This window comes from Nilaparvata lugens, chromosome 6 (assembly GCF_014356525.2).
Source record: "Nilaparvata lugens isolate BPH chromosome 6, ASM1435652v1, whole genome shotgun sequence".
Lineage (NCBI taxonomy): Eukaryota > Metazoa > Arthropoda > Insecta > Hemiptera > Delphacidae > Nilaparvata > Nilaparvata lugens.
The window spans coordinates 33,527,866-33,550,287 of NC_052509.1; the positions used below are offsets into that span (position 1 = coordinate 33,527,866).

General features: G+C 33.8%; 1 protein-coding gene across 2 annotated transcripts in view; it reads right to left on the reverse strand.

The window, feature by feature from the left end:
• Nucleotides 1–453: 453 nt before the first annotated feature.
• The window catches only part of LOC111045627 (nuclear pore complex protein Nup160 homolog), a 116,069-nt gene continuing 94,100 nt past the window's right edge, over nt 454–22,422 (reverse strand). For both annotated transcript variants that reach the window (XM_039430657.1, XM_039430658.1), the window contains 3 exons: nt 17,303–17,469; nt 1,067–1,288; nt 454–699 (listed from right to left, as the gene is read on the reverse strand). In XM_039430657.1, the coding sequence (XP_039286591.1) occupies nt 607–699; nt 1,067–1,288; nt 17,303–17,469 (482 nt within the window). In that variant the 3' untranslated portion in view covers nt 454–606. The remainder of the gene's footprint in view (nt 700–1,066; nt 1,289–17,302; nt 17,470–22,422) is intronic.

Sequence of the window (22,422 nt, forward strand, 5' to 3'; positions counted from 1 at the left end):
TCCTACCATAAATTCTCTTTCCTTCTAAATTGGCTATCGACGCCTTAATAGGTAAGCTTTTGCTAACATCACTCTATCTTTGGCACATCCCTCCTAGGGCTTGTTTCTCCTTTCCTTGTTATTTTCAGTTGCTTTGTATAGTATTAGTAATTTAGTAATATTAGTTATTTTCTTTATTCCAAATAAAAGTTTATTATTCCGTTGAAAATAAAATTGTTCAAAGTATTAGTTATTTCAATTGAAAACTTATATCGATAGAATGAACGTGAGGATCAAAGACTTAACTACAGTGACTGCAGAATATTTCAGTAGAAATGAAACTCCAACCACACTGTTTACAAAGAGACGGGCCCCAGAAGGCAGATACGAGTACCTCATTTCTCATCTGGTTTCCATTCAGGCTAATTTACTTATATAGGCGCACTGATTGTCAGGGAACTCAAAAATAGTCAGTTTATGAAAGTATGAAGAATTTGTTTATTTATTTAAATTAAAAACGCCTATGTGAGCGTCTTGCACGTAAGACAACAGTATAAAAACATTCGTTGAACACAATTTCAAGCAACCATTCTCTCATAAGCTGAAAATAAATCCGAAGCATCAATCCTAATGAGTATAAACAGCTGCAATTTTGTCGTTTGAAACTCGAGAGGCTGTTTCCAAGAATTTATCTGTGGCTGCCATCAAGTCCTTCATCTCCTGGAAAATAAAAAACAATAATTAAAATAATTCAATTTGAATATGAGATTAGATTGGAACTTTGAACAAACAATATTTCAGACTCAGAGGAGTGAGCTATTTTATTAAGATTTATGAATCTATTACATTTTGTTGAAAAATATAATTTCTTTCTCAACTGATAGACATTGGTCCGGGCCTTGGAATACTTCCAGATTTTTTTTAACTTTGTTATGATTTGAAGATAAGATTATAATTTACAATTATTTATTATAATTTACAATTATTCCAATATCTTCATCCTAATTCGGAAACTGAAATACCTGTTTTTCTTTGAATTCTATTTATTTAGTGATTTATTAGTTCAGTACAGTATTTGTTAACTGACTTGTAGCATAGAAGGTTGATGGTGCAGCTCTGAAATGAGACTATCGATGGTGTTGAGCGGCAGCCAGAGCCCGGGAGCAGTGGACAGCAGCGAGTTCTTCAGGTTGAAATGCTCCTTGCCAACTCCCAGAGTCGCTTTCAACAGCAACTCGCTCAGTTCGCTCGCTTCTTGCAGATTACCGTAGCGAATGTACAGCCGGATTAGCTCTCCTGGATTTCGTCTCTGCACACAAAAGTTTCAATCATTAAAAAGACAATCAAAATATAAAACGAGTTTAAAACATAGTTTAAAGATTCAATAATAGTTTTACAACAGTATGAACATAATTTGATTTAGTAAAGTTCTACGACATAGTTTAACAATTAAAAACTGAATTTTAACAATGGAAAACATGAATAATGAAAACTAAATACAGTCGATCTGCAGGATTTTGTCGGGGAAGAGAGTAGAATGCTTTGATCATGACCAATCTTAGCAAAGTTCAAAAGAATTCAATTTACGTAATGGAGGGATTAGGTTAATAGGAAACAGTTGAGCTACGGTGACCTAGTATTGTCACCCTCACAAAGAAGAGATGTCTCATATGTCAGCTTAGAGTGTTAACCGATCAACTGCAGTTTTGGCCGAGATGATATTTTAGGACCATTGACAGGCTTATTTGAAATCCCTACACACTAGCATTATTTTTACTTTCCTTGTCCTATTACCATAGGTAAGGAAAGTATTGCTTTCCAAAAAAATTGGTACCCTAATGTCATGTTTTCTATACGTTTCAAGGTCCCCTGAGTCCAAACACATGATTTTTGGGCGTTGGTCTGTGTGTGTGTGTGGTGTGTGTGTGTGTGGTGTGTGTGTGTGTGTGTGTGTGTGTGTGTGTGTGTGTGTGTGTGTGTGTGTGTGTGTGTGTGTCTGTGAACACGATAACTCCATTCCTAATAAACCGATTGACTTGAAATTTTAAACTTAAGGTCCTTATACAATGAGGATCCGACAATAAGAAATTCAATAAAATTCAATTCAAAATGGCGGATAATGGCTAAAAAACCATGTTTTTCACGGTTTTCTCGAAAACGGCTCTAGCGATTTGGTATATGTGATTAATTACGGCGCAATTGTATCTTTGTTTTTTTTTTCTATTTGTAAGATAATGATTCCTACGCAGGATGCTTATGATGTTCCTTTAGTTGAATATTTAACATGTAACGATGTAAGTGACTTTGCAAGTATTGATCATGATAATACTGCGGCGTTTAGGGTGGTTCATCAAAATATTCGTAGTTTTAATAAAAATATTGATACCTTTTTAGTTTTTTTGTACAGTCTTAAACTCAAAATCCATTGTATCATTCTCACCGAGGCCTGGCTTAAAGATGATAGTGACTTAAATAATATTCCAGGCTATACTCTATTCCGATCCTACAACAGTTTGAATAATAGCGACGGAATTGTTATCTACATTGATAGCAGCTTATCAGTTGATTGCAGCAGCTGCTGCTGGGCGGAGTTGCCACAAGCTTATCTCTTACTTTTAGTTGGGAGGGAGTCGAATGCGATCTTTTGGCTGTGTACCGTAGTCCGAATTCCAACTTTCCGATGTTTGTCGGGGGTCTCTCTTCCTACTACAACAACGATACTTTTCGTAATAAATTATGCATGTTTGCAGGAGATATTAATTGCGATCTATTACAAACTAATCCATATACTTTACGTGATGATTATTTAGATACCCTTTGTGAGGCAAATTTAATTCCTTACATCCAAAACATAACTAGGCCAGATAGCAATAGCTGTATAGATCATATTTTTCTAAAATTAATAACAACTAAGTTTAGTGCGAAATCTGTTGTGATAGAGTCAGCAGTGACCGACCACTTTGCCACTCGTCTCATTCTCCACTCTCATCAGAGAGAGAGAGAGAGAGAGAGCTGCACAGCGGGAGGTCAAAAGTATGCCCAATTGGGACAATATTAAAAATCACAAATCAGAGTTGGAAACATGTTACAAATATCACTGATGTAGATGTGTCAGCAATGAACTTAATTAACACTCTACAAACAATTATCGCATCAAACACTGTAGATATCGTAACCAATGCGAGGACCTCAAGGCTTAAACCTTGGATCACACAATCTCTTGTTCACTCAATTCGTAAAAGAGACAAACTCAGGAAGCAGTCCCACAACCAACCTTTCAATATTGTAATATTACATTTTTTCTCAATTAAAATCGAATCTTCAATTCGTGATCTATAAAACTTGATAGTAAATATCAGAGTAATCGATATGCGGACAACTTTTTAACTGAGAATTTATCGTAAATAATTGTGTTGCACATTCCATGGTATCACCGAAACTGAGTTAACAGAATTAACAGATAAATAGATCATTATAAATATAGAGGATATATAAATTTAAAATAACAGTTTCGAAATAAAGTTTTATTGAGAACAAATGTAAAATGTAAATTCTAAACTTGTAATTTATAATTTTTTGGAATTTAATATCAGTGACATGTTCATGACGTTGACACTGGTTTTGAGGTGGGGCTTTGCTCTGTACTTGTTAAGCCCTCTCTCTAAAAAATGGTGGCTGGCTATGTGTTCTAATTTTGTGTTCTCTGAATATTTTTCTGTTTAATTGAATTTTTAATGTTTGAAATTGAGTTTTGAACAGTTTTATGGTGTTCTAATTTTGTATAAAATTGTTTTGTGTGTCTACAAGCCTTCAGCCATTGTTTTTCAACTATATAAATGGATAAGTATTTAGCTTGTAATGATGCTAGATGTTCAAGTGTGTAAGGTATTGTTTTGTGGATTTGTGTTGTATATTGCCAAAATTCTTCTGAAGATTATAAGTTGGTTTGCTCTGAAAACTGGATTTCTCATTCATAAGCAATAGATCCATTCATAGTTTATCAAGAATCTATCATTTTGGAGCCGATAACTTCCTTTAGGTTAATAGGTGTGAAATGCTATCCAACCTATTTAGGAGAAATTGGTAGCACAGCAAATGGTACGCCCTGATGTGGGACTCAAACTACAAAATATATCCCTGGTTATGGAAAATTATTAGTTAGTTTCTAAAGTTATTAGATAGGTTATGAATGGTATGCTGCTGAATGGGAGGTCAGTTCTGGAGTGGTCAAGTTTTAATGAATAGATATCAGTGCATATTACAAAATGGCAAACATTAAAAATGATCTGAATCTTATAGCGTTCCTAACACAAAAGTTTGATGAGCTAAATGCTAGATTTGATGAGCAAAATGCTAAGTTTGATAAGCAAAATGCTAAGTTTGATAAGCAAAATGCTAAGATTGATAATTTGAAACAAGATCAAAGTGCTAGGTTTGATGATATGAAGCAAGAATCTGCTAGCATAAGACTAGAGCAGGTTAGTATAAACCTTCTATTAAAAGATACACATGAAACATTGATTGATAATCATGAAGATGAAAGCAAATTGGAGCAGGATGATAGTAGTGTTGAGATACAAGATCAATTATTTCAAATTTCAGATAGTGTAGGCCTAGTTACTGTTATTGAAAAAGTAAATCCTAGTGAGATAGAAGAATTGAGTAATGTAGTAGGTAGGGAGTTGTCTTTATTGAAAGTCAACAGTAAAGAAAGTAGTATTGCCAAATTGAAAGTTAGGAAAACAGTAAATAAAGTGAATGTTTACATGAGACAGGTTTCTGTAGAGGTTAGGAACAATGTAAACAAAATGAATCTTGCTTTGAATCAAGTTGATGAATTCAACTTTCAACTGAAAATTGAAAAGGTGTATGCAAAGCATTATCTAGTGAACATGACTGACTATTGTAAGCAAAATGGCTTTGTTGAAACAAATGAACCCATGAATAAAATCATGTTCTTGAAGAAAACAAAGCACAAAGTCACCATTGATGTGTTAGTATTCAAAGGTTGTTTCAAGTTGCTTACTTACAAGATGATGACAGTGAATCACATGATGAAAGGGTATTCCCCGGCACTATGTTATGATTAGGAATCCTGTGTTATGCCGGGATTCAGAATAGCATAATCGCTATGCAGTGTATGGTAAGAGTCCATAATTGTGTCTTTTTTCTTTCCTGTAGCCTATTTTTCTTGGCCCTTAATCGTTTCAAATTTCGATTCTTTCCTGTCTTTGTGTAATGTTCAGTAAATTTCTTCTATGATGCATATCTTAACCAATCTTGTCCATAGTCATTTAAATTTGTATTTTTTCTGAAATAATTTTGGAAGTTAAAATAGTAGCTTATTTTCCTAATCTTCAAATTGTTGATAAAACTTAACTTTTCTAAAATCTATCCATTGTAGTGTAAATAATTGTTTGCTTGCGGTATATTTTTTCATCATGTATTACATATTTTAATTATGTATATTTTTTGTCAGGTATCATATTAGGTAATTAGGTTTTTCAGAGCAATGTCCCATTTTCTCATTTTCAGTATATTTTTATTAAATATACTTCCTTATGAAAGTTTAGTACTGACATGTAGGATAGGCTCTAATTAATCTTTCTCTTCCTTGTATTATTTAGGAAATTTATTTACTCAATTTTTCTTTTTCTCTTATTTGTATTTTTTAGGGAACTTATTTACCCATTATCCATCTTGATCGTCTTTGTATTGTAATCTTGAAATGGTTTGTACTTATTATACAGTCTTCAAATTCTGAAATTATTTAAAAAATAAATGGTTCAATTTAGAACATGCTGAAATTTAATCTTATGCATAAATTCTTTTGTTATAATAATAAAACTTCAAAATTTGAAAGTATTAATGAATTGTGTCGCCATATATATGAGATGTTCAATATAAATGAAAGTTAACTTGAATAATGTTTTCATTAAATAAAAACGTCTTGTCATATTATTAATTGAAATGAGTTAAAGGTTAAAATTTCTCTAAAGTTTTTGTAATTGATGTCTTTTTCTAAATTTTAAAAAACTGTTTGTTCTATAAATTTTGATATGATTGATTATCGTTTGAAATGGATGCTGGAGTGTATGTAGAATTTTTAGTGGGGTTTGTTGATTAGAATTTTGCTGGTATGTGATTGTTTTTTGGGATGGAAACCCATTATTGCCTAAAGAAGGAATAACAGAGGTTATGACTTAGAGAGGCAGTAATGAGATAATATTTTTTGTGCTGATTACTTATGTTGATTGCCATAGATGCAAAATAATGATTAATAATGTTGATTGCCATAGATGCAGATGATTACTTATGAATATTGATTGCCTTTGAAGCAAAATATTATTGATGTTTTGAATGATTTCTTGTTTAATGATTGATAGTAAAGTTTTGTCATGAAATGTAGTTTGTGTTTAGAACATTGAAAAGTCGAAATAAACTATAGTATCCAACAAACGATGATTAATAATATTGAATAATTTGCTTTTCATAAAATATTTGAACAGTGAATAAATGGAAATGAAATTTTTTTATTAAAATTTTGTAATTGATGTCCACATTGAGTTTGAGGAAATTTCACAATTTATGTATTGCTGACTGTATAATAGGATGTTAACAAATTTCATTTTTATATTGATTATATACTTGTAAATAATTTTCATGTGTATTAGATTGTATTGGTAGCCTAATCAAAATTTTCTTTTCAGTTTATAAGCATTTTAAGATAACAGGTACAGCGTGGACATTAACATCGAAATAATTATCATGTGAATCTCAAAATCAACAACAAGTGAACGCCATGAAGAGTGTTAAGAACATTTGGGTGATTTTCGAACTAGTGTGACTCATTAATTGACTATCAACGCCAATATCTATGCTGATATCTATACAAATGCCAATGCCAATATCTACGCTGATATCTACACCAATGGCTACGCCAATATCGATGCTGATGCCTATGCCAATATCAACGCCAATATCTGCTCTGATGTCTACACCAATGCCAACGCCAATATCTATGTTGATGTCTACGCCGATGCCTGTGCTGATGCCAATGCCAATATCTACGTTGATGTCTATGCCGATGCCTGCGCCGATGCCAATGCCTGCGCCAATGTTGATGCCAATGCCTATGACAATGCCAACGCCGACACCAATGCATACGCCAATGACAATGCCAACGCCTATTGCTGACCATGTAACTCAAATTTCAACACTACCACATTACCTGGAGGTAATTGCCATCCATGTTCACATTCACAACTTTGAATTCAGAATAACAGTCACAGTATCATGAAAGAATTGATTCAAAAAATCCTCTCCTAAATTATTCCTGTATGCAGAACTCTAAACCTTGAAAGCTGAAAATATCAAAAAACCAAACCTTACCTAAATTAATCCTCACCTAAGTTAATCCTGTATGCAGCGTCTATCTCTTTTCCAAAAAACAAATTACATTGTCATTTCAAGCCTGAAATGTACATTGTATAATTATATGATACAAAATTTACATGACTCTGTATTGAGTTTGGTATGCAGCCGTCTACTACAAGCATGAGGCAATACTAACTGAGATGTCACCTGTATTGAGTTTGGTATGCAGCCGTCTACTACAAGAATGAGGCAATGCTAACTGAGATGTCACCTGTATTGAGTTTGGTATGCAGCCGTCTACTACAAGCATGAGGCAATGCTAACTGAGATGTCACCTGTATTGAGTTTGGTATGCAGCCGTCTACTACAAGCATGAGGCAATGCTAACTGAGATGTCACCTGTATCGAGTTTGGTATGCATCAGTCGACTACAAGTATCAGCCTAACACTGATGTCATCACACTGGAGTCACACTTAACTGAAATTCATACTGAGTGCCTTAATGGACTGTTTTCCAAAATTTGCATCGATAAAATCAACCGCGTCAATAGTGAAAGAAATGAACATTTTTTGATTTATTGAAATTTTATGTGAAATTAATTTCAACAATTTCCATTTGTTTCAATGTAATTTTTTCTTTAAATATTCAAACAGTAAAATTTTTTATGTCAAGAGGGGGGTATTTGTAATATTACATTTTTTCTCGATTAAAATCGAATCTTCAATTCGAGATCTATAAAACTTGATAGTAAATATCAGAGTAATCGATATGCGGACAACTTTTTAACTGAGAATTTATCGTAAATAATTGTGTTGCAAATTCCATGGTATCACCGAAACTGAGTTAACAGAATTAACAGATAAATAGATCATTATAAATATAGAGGATATATAAATTTAAAATAACAGTTTCGAAATAAAGTTTTATTGAGAACAAATGTAAAATGTAAATTCTAAACTTGTAATTTATAATTTTTTGGAATTTAATATCGGTGACGTGTTCATGATGTCGACACTGGTTTTGAGGTGGGGCTTTGCTCTGTAATTGTTAAGCCCTCTTTCTAAAAAATGATGGCTGGCTATGTGTTCTAATTTTGTGTTCTCTGAATATTTTTCTGTTTAATTGAATTTTTAATGTTTGAAATTGAGTTTTGAACAGTTTTATGGTGTTCTAATTTTGTATAAAATTGTTTTGTGTGTCTACAAGCCTTTAGCCATTGTTTTTCAACTATATAAATGAATAAGTATTTAGCTTGTAATGATGCTAGATGCTTAAGTGTGTTAGGTATTGTTTTATGGATTTGTGTTGTATATTGCCAAAATTCTTCTGAAGATTATAAGTTGGTTTGCTCTGAAAACTGGATTTCTCATTCATAAGCAATAGATCCATTCATAGTTTATCAAGAATCTACCATTTTGGAGCCGATAACTTCCTTTAGGTTAATAGGTGTGAAATGCTATCCAACCTATTTAGGAGAAATTGGTAGCACGGCAATATTAATCTAAGAGAAAAATACATCCGCTATAGAAACACCCTCCACTCATCTATTAAGAGAGCAAAATTCACATACTACAAAAATAAATTAGATTTAGCAGAAGGAGATCCCCGAAAATTTTGGTCTGTTGTCACTGAGGTCTCCGGTCGTCCCAAGACAAAGGATCATTTCCCAATTAGTGCTTTCATTGATTGCGGTCCTATTTCCCCTTCTAGAACAAAAGAAGTCTCTGAAAAATTTAATAGATATTTTGCTTCTGTGGGTGAACATTTGGCAGCAGCAATCCATCCCTCAGGGCCCTCTGAGATTAGAGACTTTGACTACGCCAATGATGCTGTGTTCGCGCTGCGACCTGTTACTGGGCGTGATCTGCTGGGAGTAGTGGCCGGTATGAAGGGTCGCTCTGCGGCAGGTTGGGATGCCATCCCTACTCAACTGCTTAAGGAGAGTGTGAATGAGCTACTAATCCCGCTCCTGTATGTGATAAACCTCAGCATTTCATCTGGGAAATTTCCAAAACCATTCAAAATTGCTAAGGTGATTCCCATCTTTAAATCTGGTTCGAAATCCTCTGTTAGTAATTTTAGACCTATTTCTCTTTTGATTGCCTTGGCTAAAATTCTAGAAAAGTGTGTTAAAATTCAGTTGAGTGATTTTTTAAATGTCAATAACATAATCTCAAACAAACAGTTTGGTTTCAGATGCTCTAAAAATACCTCTGATGCTTTATTTGAAATAACAAAATATGTAACATCAAAATCAGGAGGTGAGCAAGTACTAATCACATTTTTGGATTTAGCCAAGGCTTTCGACTCAATTGACAGAAGTAAACTTATCACTAAACTTGAAGCAATAGGAGTTAAAGATACCACAATCAACTGGTTCAAAAGCTATCTTGAAAATAGACAACAGAAAGTTTCATTGAATGGGGTGGACAGTGACCTCAAGACAGTGGATTATGGTGTAATCCAGGGGAGTACTTTGGGGCCTTTACTCTTTCTTGTTTATATCAACAACATATCAAGGTTGAACCTACAGGGTCAGTTGTTTCTTTTTGCCGATGATACTACCCTGGTTTCAGTGGGTTCAACTTGGAATGAATGTTTCAATCAAGCATCCATCGATCTCGTCAAGCTGAAGTACTGGTTTGACAACAATGTCCTGTCAATTAATATTAAAAAAACTAAGTGCCTCCCAGTTTTCCAACGTAACAGCCCAGGACCAATTGAGCTCAGGCTGCATTCATGTGGCAATCCATTGTCTGCTATCTGTGGCTGCCTATTGAACAAGTTAAACAGTATAGGTATCTGGGTGTTGTATTCAATCATAAGCTGAGCTGGGGGGCTCATGTGCAGTACCTTAGGCAGCGGCTGTGAAAGCTGAACTACGCATTTGGTCAGCTAGGGCAAGTCCTGGGTGCCGGTCACTGTAGGAACGTTTATCATGATTATGTTCAGTCCCTGCTCGAATATGGCATCTTGGCGTGGGGGGTTGCCTCATCCAATGTAGCTCCTTGCAGTTTCACAAAGATCACTCATTTAAACGCTTCTTTTGAAAAATAACAGATACCCTACTCATTTGTTGTTCCTCGAATTTCCAGTTTTGAATATGAGCTCTTCATTAAAAACCTTTTAATTTTTATAAAAAAAAACAATTCCATATTCACAGAAATTCAGCATAATTATTCTACCAGAAATAGATTAAATATTAACATCCAAATCCCTTGTCTCGAAAACTCAATGCAATTATCAAATTGTTTCCATTTGGCCCATTGGCGTTATCATAATGCTCCTCCAGAAATTCTATCAATTGGTGAGGGGTGTAGCATCGCCATCTATAAGCGTGGAGTGAGCAGGTGACTTCTCAGTATTGGCCCGGCGGCTGCAGAGGCTCTGTTGCGGTCTCCTTATGTCTAGCTGTAATAGCCCGTCCTAATAGTTCGTCCTTACCTATAATTGGGGTTGTTCAGTTTTTTCTTCTCCTTCAACCACAGATACTGTACTTTTTATTTATATTTTGATTGTATGATACCTTAAATGCTGCAAATTGATTTAATAATTTTTTTTCGTTCGTCACTTAGTTGAACCTTATATTTTGCTTATAATTTTCAATTTCTTATTCTATTATTAAGTTTTTAGTTACTAGATTTTTTATTGTATCTAGTGTCATTAAAGTATAGTTATAATTTTTCTTATCGATTGTCAGAAGACTCCTCCATGCACACGGACTTGGAGTCTTCATGCACACTCCAAGCATGGAGTTATTCATTTACTTTTTACTTGTTTTTCATATTAATGTTACAAACTAATGTATCGTCTTTACTTTGTTTTTACATACTATGTAATGTATAAAGTTTTTAAATAAAATGAATTGAATTGAATCTCAGCTATTTTTGAAGATATCGACTCAATTTTTTTTAAATGGAAAAGGAAGAAAAAATAGGTGTCACTAGCCTAATTTCAACTAAAAAAAAAAACGATTCTAAATAATATTAATGCTACTTCAAAAATCTCAGATGAACTAACCTTATTTTCAGTAGACGATGCCTGTAGGCTTGAATTAATTAATATTTATGCACTCGCAAATAATATAGCATATACTATGATTATGCTTTATGCAATATTAAAGGATTATAACGAATGAAAATTCATTTTTATTTATTTCCTTCATAAATTTTAATGTTTCAAAAGGCCGGACGGGTAAGGGCTTGATGACTCGACTCAACAGACGACATATTGACTATCATGTTTCGATACTTCAATATGGTATCGATATTTTTAGTCAATCGACAATAATATTATTATTCTAGATTATACTCAAGAAATTCAGTTGGCAATGTCTAAACTGACTGTTTCAGCTACTTTTTTTTATCTTGATAACTGTGTTATCTTATCACTTGTGATTGCTCAAAAGAAAAACAATAAGATTACATTAAATGAAATTTTCATATAGCCTATTCCATAGTAGAACTCTAATTATCCGAATTAATTGAGACTGATCTCTAGTTGGTTAGGTTAATTAATATTCTGACATATTATTGGAGTTCACAGAAAAATAGGCAGGAAATCAAGTAATAATATCTTTACTGAATATAGTTTTTAAAATCTACTTTTAACTCATAACCAAGCTACATTATATTGAGACAATATCATTTTCGTGATATTTCTTTAAACTATTGCTGTCTTTTTTAATAATAAGCAATTGTAATCCCACTGAAGTTTATAATTCAGTATTTCTTAGAGTTCATAGGTCTATTATTCAAAATGAGATTATTTTTTATATAAATCTTAAAAAAAAAACAATTCTTCACTCACACCGACTAGCCCAAAATTAGTTGAAAAGGTAAGCTTGAGTAGGCCTAATATGGACTTATTAACAATAGGCTAATGAATTATTGTATTTTTCATATAGACCTATTGTAGGCCTACATTGCTAATATATTGTATACTTAATTTTTTCAAAATTGAAGAGTAAGAAAAAAAAGTGTCCATAGCCTACTATAAATTTAATCCTAAAAGACTAATTTAAACATTAAAAAAACAAGTTTTATTTTCTGTAGTGGGACTCAACAATGAAGAATGAGGTTATGTTAACAATGAAGAAAGAAGCCAATGTCACAGCTGACTATAACTTTGTTTTTACTGCTAAGTTAACACAGCTTCTCCTAACCAAAGCTTTTCCTAACCTTGACTTTTCCTAACCAAAGCTTCTCCTAACACAAGTTGTTTTTTTCTAATCTTAACTTCTCCTAACCCTAGCTTCTCCTAACCTAAACATCTCCTAACCTAAACTATTCCCATCCTAAGCTGTCTCTAACCTAAGCTTTTCCTAACCTTCACTTATCCTAACCTAAGCTTCTCCTTACCTAAGCTTTTCCCATCCTAAGCTGTCCCTAACCTAAGCTGTCCCTAACCTAAGCTTCCCCTAACCTTAGCTTTTCCTAAACAAAGCTTCTCCTAACCTAAGCTTTTCCTAACCTTAGTTTCTCCTAACCTAAGCTTTCCCTAATCTTAGCTTTTCTAAACCTAAACCTCTCCTAGCCCTAGCTTATCCTAACCTGAGTTTCTCCTAAAATAAGCTATTCTCAACCTGAGCTTTTCTTTTACTGAGCCTGAGCCAAGACCAAATCTCTCCTAACCTAAGCTTTCCCTAACCTAAGCTTTTCCTTACCAAAGCTTCTCCTAACTTAAGTTTTTCCCAATCTTAGCTTCTCCTAAGTTTCTCCTACGTAAGCTTATCCTAACCTAAGCTTCTCCTAACCTAAGCTTCTCCTAACCTAAGCTTTTCCCATCCTAAGCTGTCCCTAACCTAAGCATTTCCTAACCTTAGCTTCTCCTAACCAAAGCTTCTCTTCACCAAAGCTTTTTCTAACCTTAGTTTCTCCTGACCTAAGCTTCTCCTAATCTTAGCTTTTCTAAACCTAAACCTTTCCTAACCTTAGCTTATCCTAACCTGAGCTTCTCCAAACCTAAGCTATTCTCAACCCAAGCTTTCCCCAACCTTAGCTTCTCCTAACCTAAGCTTCTCTCAACCTAAGCTCTCAACCTAAGCTTCATCCTAACCTAAACTTTTTCTCACCTAAGCTTTTCAACCGTAACTTCTCCTAACCTAAGCTTTTCCTAACCAAAGCTTCTCCTAGCCTGAGTTATTTCTAATCTTAGCTTCTCCTAACCAAAACTTTTCCTCACCTAAGCTTCTCGCAACCTTAGCTTCTCCAAACCTGAACTTTTCCTAATCTAAGCTTTTCCTAACCTAAGCTTCTCCTCACCAAAGCTCTTTCTAACCTAAGCTTCTTCTAACCTAAGCTTTTCCTAACCTCAGTTTTTCCTAATATAAACTTTCCTGACCTAAGCTTTTCCAATCAATACTTCTTCTAATCTAAAGTTTCCCAACCTAATCTCATCTAACTATAGTTCTCCTAATCTTCATCATCCCCAATCTAACAAAGCCCAACTCAAACTAACAAATTCAGCCCAGTCCAACCCAATGAAATCCAACCTAACTTTTCCCAAAGCTAGCATAGCCCAACCTAATCTAACAAAGCCTAACCAGATGAAGACTGAGCAAGCCTCAGGCTTGCTCAGTCTTCATCAGGTAAGGTTTGGTAGTCACATCAAACTTTGGTAAGCCAGGTTTCACCAATAGCATTAGATACAGGAGTAAATGTGGTCAGCAGTAATGGATCTCCATATAAAAATATTCTGAACATTTTTCAAGCAAAAATTACAACTTTTTATATTATTCAGATTTCCTATCAACTTCAATTATCAATACCTATATGAAACTTCAAAATTTTAGTATCCACTGGAGTTATCAGAAGTAGTAACCAATCTTTTCAGAATAATACTTCCAATTATGGAAAAAATGTAGATTGAATCAGAATTCAAATATATCAGATTAAAGTTTGTAAAAAAATAATGAAATAAAACTTAAAAATTAATATTGAACTCTTGAATCAGTAATCGAACAAGTGGAAACCGGAATCTCTCATCGAGTAATGAACTAGTTTACAGGCTATCGCTATCACAGTTGATACTATTGTAATTGTTTAAAGTACCGTAATTTAAATTGTTTACTACAAAAAAAAAACATTCTGAGACAAAGTTAATTTAGATTAATGAGCAAAAAATACAAGATACAAGTATTTCAACAGTAAATAAAGAGTAAAATACTAACTAAGTACTGATAATAAGGTTAGTTCATGTGATATTTTCGAAGTACCTTTAATATTATTTAGAATAACTTTTTTGAGTTGAAATTAGGCTAGCGACACCTTTTTTTCTTTCTCTTTCATTTAAACAAAAAATTGAGTCGATATCTTCAAAAATAGCTGAGATACAAATGTGCCGTAATTAGTAACGTTAGCCAGCGATTTTCTTCAAATTTATACCCTAGATAGATATTTATAAGCCCTATCAACTGACATGAGTCTCATTTCTGGGAAAATTGCAGGAGCTCCGTAATATTCATGAGAAGAATGAATTTTGTTAAATTTCTATCACGATTTTCTCAAAAATGACTTGACCGATTTTTTTTCAAATTCATACCCTGTATAGTTATATATCAGCTCTATTAACTGGCATGAGTCTCCTCCCTGAGAAATTAACAGGAGGTCCACCCCATCCTTGAGAAATTTACTTTGTAACCTCCTTCTCGTGCGTGAGGTAGGTAGGTAGAGCAGTTTATTCAAAAGAACACATGTCGATATTTTATTTGTAGAACAGCTGTTCTGACAACTTTTAAAAAATCCTCAAATTTCATAATTCAAACAAAGGAAAATGTACTCTGAACACAATAACAATAGTATAATCTTAGTTTTAATTATTTAGCCGCCAATCGGCATGTTATTCCCCTAAATTATGCTCGTTAATGAGGCTTATAGATCAATGAGCAAGGAAAGTTGTGTGAGTGTACCACACCATTTTTTTTTTGTATGGAACAGGAAATAGGGACTTGGAGTAAATAACAATTTTAATAAGGCTAGCTTCACACGCTTTCGGTTTCATTCGATTCGGTTCGTTTTCGGTTCGGTTCGGTTACTTACCGAAAACGAATGAGGCTTTCATACATGTCAGGTTTTAATTCGTACGATCCTAATTAGGCATTTTCTTCTCAAACACAGCTGTGTATGGATTTTCACAGTTCATGCTGGTATATTTGAATATAACAGCTGGTGTTAAATTGTAAGATGTTATTCCTTGAACAACAAAATTTTAAAGTCAATTAAAAATTGTGAATTATTTGAATAGTTTATTTTTGATTATGTTAATTTTGGATGTTCAGAGAGATTATTTTTTTAAATCGAAAATTTATTCCTTGTTTTGACACATGGTATATAAACTTCATCTCTTCTCTGCATTGATGAAATCATGCAATATTCGTGAAAAAAAATAGAAAAATAAAAATTCTCCCTAAGTTTTAATTTATATCTTTCATATTTTTTCAGCGAACTATTCATTGAGAAAAAAATGTTTCTGTGAACTAACAGAAATGAATTGACCATATGATTTTGACTTGGAAAGTTTTGAAACAGATAATCACGATATCAGGTTAAAATAAAAACAAAAAAGGCAAGCGTGTGTGGAAGACTTTGTTTTTTCCTCTTTCCCTAGCAAAGAATTCGAATATAATGAAACCTATTCGTGTCGAGGGGGCGTTCGGTGCTATGCGGTTGCTATTCGGTACCGAATTCAAACCGAATCATCGTTTCACACTCATCAGAATTTGCCGAAAACAGAACGAACCGAACCGAACCGAAAGTGTGTGAAAGTAGCCTCTCGCTAGCAACGAATTGAAACCTGATGGAATTTATTAGTCAAGTGAGCGTTCGGTTCTATGCGTTTTCTATTCGGTACCTAATTCAAACCGAATTACCGTTTCACACTTATCGAAATTTGCCGAAAACGAACCGAAAACAAAACGAACCGAATGAATGTGAAACTAGCCCAACATTGGTGATATCTCTATGAGCGTAGACACGTGTGTCATTAAGTTATTGAGCGAGCTTTTTGAAACTGTGGCGAATCATCTGATTGCCACCTGTGATGTTTTCAACTAGCATAGTTTGTTTATCACTTGTAACAGTTTTATTTTCATATTTATCAAAAGTTTAATTTTGTCATTCAACATTAAAATTAATTCCTCATTCATTAAGTTCCATTTAATCAATTTCAACATAGGAATCATCAAATTAAATTCCTATAAAACTAATATATTAATGTTGAAGACAGTGTAAAATAATATATTGTTATAGACATAGGTGAAGGAAAAATGTTGTGTGCATACAGGGTCTCAAGAACGTTTTCTTCCTTGGATATGCCCTGGGGCGGGAAAGTTTCCTTCGGGGAGAAAAATTTTCACTTCATTTCCTAGAAGTATAGGCCTAATAGTTATTTGTTGATTTAGGGGAAAAAGTAAGATATTTCTCCCTGAGAGGAACCGTTTGGAGCCCGCGGCTAAGCCAAGGACAACAATTTCGACAAGCGAAAACACACTTTTGGTCCCGTGATATACACAACATTTTTCCTTCACCTACATTTATTAGAAGATATTCTTCAACTTCCTTTCATAGTACCCTCTTCAAACTTCAAACTTAGCTTAAAATCACAGATAATAGTATGTTCTATTTGAACAACTGTAGATAGGCTATTATCTGAGCCAGTGAGGTTGCTTCGCATGTTATTTAAATGTAGTTACTTTTAGTTCCTTGTTACTTTTAGTGCCACATTACTCCTAGAGCAAAAAAAGAGTGCTTTAGAGCCGTTTACATTGTATCAGTTTGACCTAAATTTTATTTCAAACTGGATTAAATCCATATCAGGTCATGTGTTCCATTTTGAGTTTAAGCCACTAGCAGATCAAATTGAGTTAAGCTTTGACTTTACAAACGGCCCTTAGTATTCTGTTTCAAAGAGTAAAGTGAGATAGTAGGAGGAGGAGGAGGAAAATACCTTGTAAGATGCGTGAAGCCAGTGCGGGAGGAAGGCGGAGTGCGACATAATGTTGCTGGCAACCACCTGATGGAGCGACGTGAGGCCTTCCTGCTCGTACTGGAACAGAAGCTGCTCCAGCAGGCGCCACGCCACCGCACCTGCACTCGCGTCCCCTACCACTACATCTGCAAACAAGTCACATGTCCACACATTGTAACACATTTCTGCTCACATCATCATTGACAATATTAAAACTTCAAACATCAAACATAACCCAAAATCTCAGTAGCATATTTTAGTTGAACAACTGTAGACAGTCTATTACTGAGACATTACCTTCCTACCTGTCGTCAACACAGGCGCTTAGACCAGAGAGGCTGCTTTCCATGTTATTAAAAAAAGTTACTTTTAGTAATCTTCAGCGAGATTCACGTTATAAAGTCGGTGGCAATGATAGGATGACGTCCTACTGACAAATGTGCAGTTGAATCTCTGCTTATATTCTCATTGCTCGATTTCTTTTTATTCTTAATCATCACTATAGTGAGATTTAAGCTCTGAAGTCAGTGGATTTCATAGTTGCCAAGTTTATTTTTACACCGCCTGCTACCGTAAAGTAGTGAGATTAGTGTGATTTGTAGTGGGATTATATTTATCCCCGTAAATAATCAAATTGAAATAGGTAATTTGATTCGAAATAGGATCTAATAATGATTTTGTTGAGTCTTCTTAACAATAATACATTTTTAATTATATTTTATTCGCCAAGAAAATATATTTTTTCATGATGTAGGGAATTTTCATAGCCAACAATATTTCAAAGTACATATTTCTACAAAAAAATTGTCAACGGTGCTGAGTTGGAAAATGGTGGAGTTATCTGCTTTGTATAATGACAGATAAGAATAGAAAACTAGTGTTTATCAAATACTAACTTAAACGAGAATCTCACTATAGTCTCAGAATTACACATTAAACAGTCAGAATTCTAATCAAACATTATTCTTACACAAATGATTTTGCCTACTTCTATAATATTTATATTTGAAATTGAAATCATTCATTGTAATTATATGAAACGTCACCCATTCAACCGTTCAGTCAATCCTGACAGTGTCAAGTGAATCTCACTATGCTGATTACTTTATGAGCGCATGTACTTAATAATGAAACATATTAAAAACATTGAACTTGTGTAGATCATGTTTTTTGTTTTTGTCAGTCTACATAAGTTGGAATTGCTAACCGAAACAATGAGGAAATAATTATTTGTGTAACTAGTGCGCAAAGTGACACTTTGCTGCACCGAGAGAAACGTTTACGCACGAGCCGTAGGCGAGTGCGGAATGTTTCTTGAGTGCAGCAAAGGAACTTTGCACACGTATTACACATTAAATTTTTCCTACAGTTACCATTAAATGTGAAAAGTGATCAATTAGGGGTTAACATGTCCTATAGTTCACCAAATGTTTGTCTGTATAATTTTGTAGTATTTTTCTACTCATGGTGGAGGTTGCAATCATTCCACACCAAAATGCTCAGAAATTGATGTGAATAACCATAGTTGTGATATTTCAAAGTTATCTCAAACTCAATTATCTTAATATCTCATCTACAGGAAAAGTCTCCATTTTCAATGGTTCTCAATGTAAAAAATGAGTAACATCAAAAAGGCCTACAATATTTCAGTCAGAAGTTTATTCATGAGCTTATTCATGTGATGATGACTCATTGACGTCAACATCAACGCCACTGATTGGTCAGCCTCGGACGATTCTGCACGGAGGATCAACTCCAGATGTTCGCCATCATAGAGACGTTATTGCAGCTCAAATCCCAGATGTTCTGGAATCCAGTACCAGTACTACTGTGTCCTTCCATGACTCACTCAAATACTCTATAAACCAATCAGGATTCGATTCAAGTTGTTCATCTCCTCGTGATCAAGTACTAAAGGACGATGCAGAACTAAATAACATTCCCTGCAGTCCCTCATTAATAACAGACTCTGTGGTAGATACTAACATTGTGCACAGTCGTTTAAACTCAACAATACAAGTTCAAATAGGTATAGATTAGACTCATTAAAACATACAATTCCTTGCACAAGAATTGCTTATCTAAATGTTCAAGGATTGAGAGGTAAATTAAATGTTCTCAATGACTTTGTAATTAATGAAGATATTGCTATTATAGGTATAAGTGAACATTGGTTGCTTACTGATGAAATCGTATATAGTAAAATGGATGTTTGTATTGCAACAAGTAGTTACTGTAGATTATTACACAAAAATGGCAGAGTTGCAATATTTGTCAGTAGGAATCTTTACTCTCAAAGTCAAGAATTCAGTCTGAATTTTCTATGTATTGAACGTGAGTTTGAGGCCACCTGTACTATTATTGGAGCCAGGAAACTCATTATCGTATCATTGTACAGATTTCCTTGTGGAGACCCAAAAGTATTTTCAGCCAAATTGGAGGAATTGCTTCTATTTTTGTCTAGACGATGCTACTATAATGACCATACTATTGTTCTTGGTGGAGATCTTAATTCTGCCTTTGATGTCAATCAGGAAACCTGTCATTCCAATAATTTGAAAAATCTATTGAGACAATTTAATCATAATATTTTCAATACTCTGCCCACTCGAGACCAAGCCTGTCTCGATAATATTTTTTCAAACGTTAACCTGATATGACAAATTCAAGTGTTATAGGATTTTCCTACTCTGATCATGATTGTGTCACGATATGTGTGCCCTGTGGTTCTGTTGAGTCAAGTTCTAACGATTTTGTCACTATTACTTCAAGACCTGTTACTAAAGATAAATTACTACAATTTAATCGGTCTCTGAATTTAGTGAATTGGAGTGCTGTCATGGAAAAGTCAGATGCAAGTGATATATTCGAATCCTTCCTCAATACAGTTTTATACTATTTCAATCTAACTATCCCTAGAAAGACCTGTAGAAAAAAGTTTCCCAAGTTGATAATAGGAAGAATTTCAAATGTAAGGCTGACTGGTACACACCTGAACTTAGTAAGATTAAGATTCTGCTCACTCTCTTACATGAAAACAAAAAACCGATCATTCGAAAACACTTTATCTTAGATGCAGAGCACTGTACAGAAATTCATTGGATGAAGCCAAGAGGGATTCTGCTGCATCAATTATTGAATCTTCTAATAACAAATGTAAGAAAGCATGGCAAATTATCAAAACTTTATCCTTCAACAAGAATGTTGTAAACTTATCTACTCCTGAACCAAACAAACTTAATAATTATTTCATTCAGTCAGTAGATGATGTGCACGAGAAGATAGACAAGCCATCAATTACAGCCAGTGCATTGCTCAATGATAATGTCACTAAAGTGCAAAATAGCTTATTCTTTTTTCATGAGGTGAGTCAAGAGATGATTTTTAAAGTGGTTCATAATCTTAAAGTTTCGAAGAGTGAAGATTTCTATGGTCTATCAAGCTGTCTTCTCAAAACTATTGCTCACTCTGTAGTGCCAGTACTGACCATTTGTATAAACAGGTGTATTATACAGGGTGTTTTCCCCGATGTATTAAAAGTCTCCAAAGTTGTTCCCGTTCATAAGAAGGGCTCAAAAGAGGAACCTTCCAGTTATAGACCCATCCAAATAGTACCTGTCTTCTCCAAGGTTCTAGACATTGTCATGTATATACAGGTGTATGAATACTTAGTAAATCTTGGGGTACTGTCTGAGCATCAATTTGGTTTTATGAAGGGAAGATCCACTACTGACGCCTTTGATGCACTAATAAAATTTGTAATTGAGTCTTTTGAAAACAGGTGCTTTGCTCAGACTGCCTTCTGTGACCTGAGCAAGGCATTTGACTGCGTGAATCATGATATTTTGCTTGAAAAATTAGCTTATTATGGAGTCAGTGGAAGGAGCCTTAGTCTTTTTAGATCGTACCTTGGCGATCGCCAGCAAGTTGTTTGTGTAGGAAATGAGAGATCCGATCTTGCTAAAGTAAAGTACGGTGTCCCCCAAGGATCAATATTGGGACCACTCCTCTTTGTATTGATGATAAATGATCTTCCTTTCACAATCAACATCAAGACTGTGTTGTATGCTGATGACACCACTTTTCTTAATTCTCATTCAGATGTACACACTTTACATAACATGACAGCCGATACCTTGGCGGAGGCTTCCAAGTGGTTCACAGCGAATGGCTTTAAACTAAACGAGGATAAAACTCGACCTCATTGATATTCCATATCAACGTCTTGTCATAAGCATGAAACACTATGACAGCATAGGCTTGAGAATGTACAATAAGTTGCCATTGGATATCAAATGTTGTGAAAATATTGTTATTTTTAAAAAATTACTTTTTGAGTGGCTGGTTTTAAGACCTTTCTATTGTTTGACAGAGTTCTTCGATTCTACTTGATGTAATTTATTCTACTTTGTGACTTTAAACTATTGCTTTGACTCTATTATTTTGTAATATTGTATTACTATGACTTTGTCAATTACCTATATTGGTCTACGACAATAAAATCTATTTATTTATTATTTATGAACCCAAAAATGAATGATTATTAATTTTAACATTCTATAAATTTTAAATACTCAATATAATTTTATTACTTTTTAAAATTATTCAACCTGAATTAAATTGAAAATAAAATTGATTTAAAATTTATCAATTTAATTCACATAATAAATTAGTAATTAATATAATAAATAATTAAATATGTTTTATATTTTCATAATTCATTATTGTAATTAAGTTATATATTATTGTATATATAATTATTTATTTATAATAAGCTTCATAAATTAATAATATAACTATTCTAGATGATTTTTATTTTCAATATTAGCTATTAATTAATTAATTTTTAATATTTATTTTGTCAAAATTACATGGTTAATCTTCATTGAAGCTGAAAATTCTCAGCAAAAGAATCAGACCGTGCTGAGTATCGAACCACATCCTGTCAGGTAGCAGGCAGACACTTTACCTCTCAGCCAGTGACTTGATAATGAATGTTCTTGAATATTCTAAATTGACAATAAAATGAAATGAATTGAATGGAAGGCATATTCAATTCGGTCTATAAATTGTCGAATCACATTCAGGTTGGCCAACTT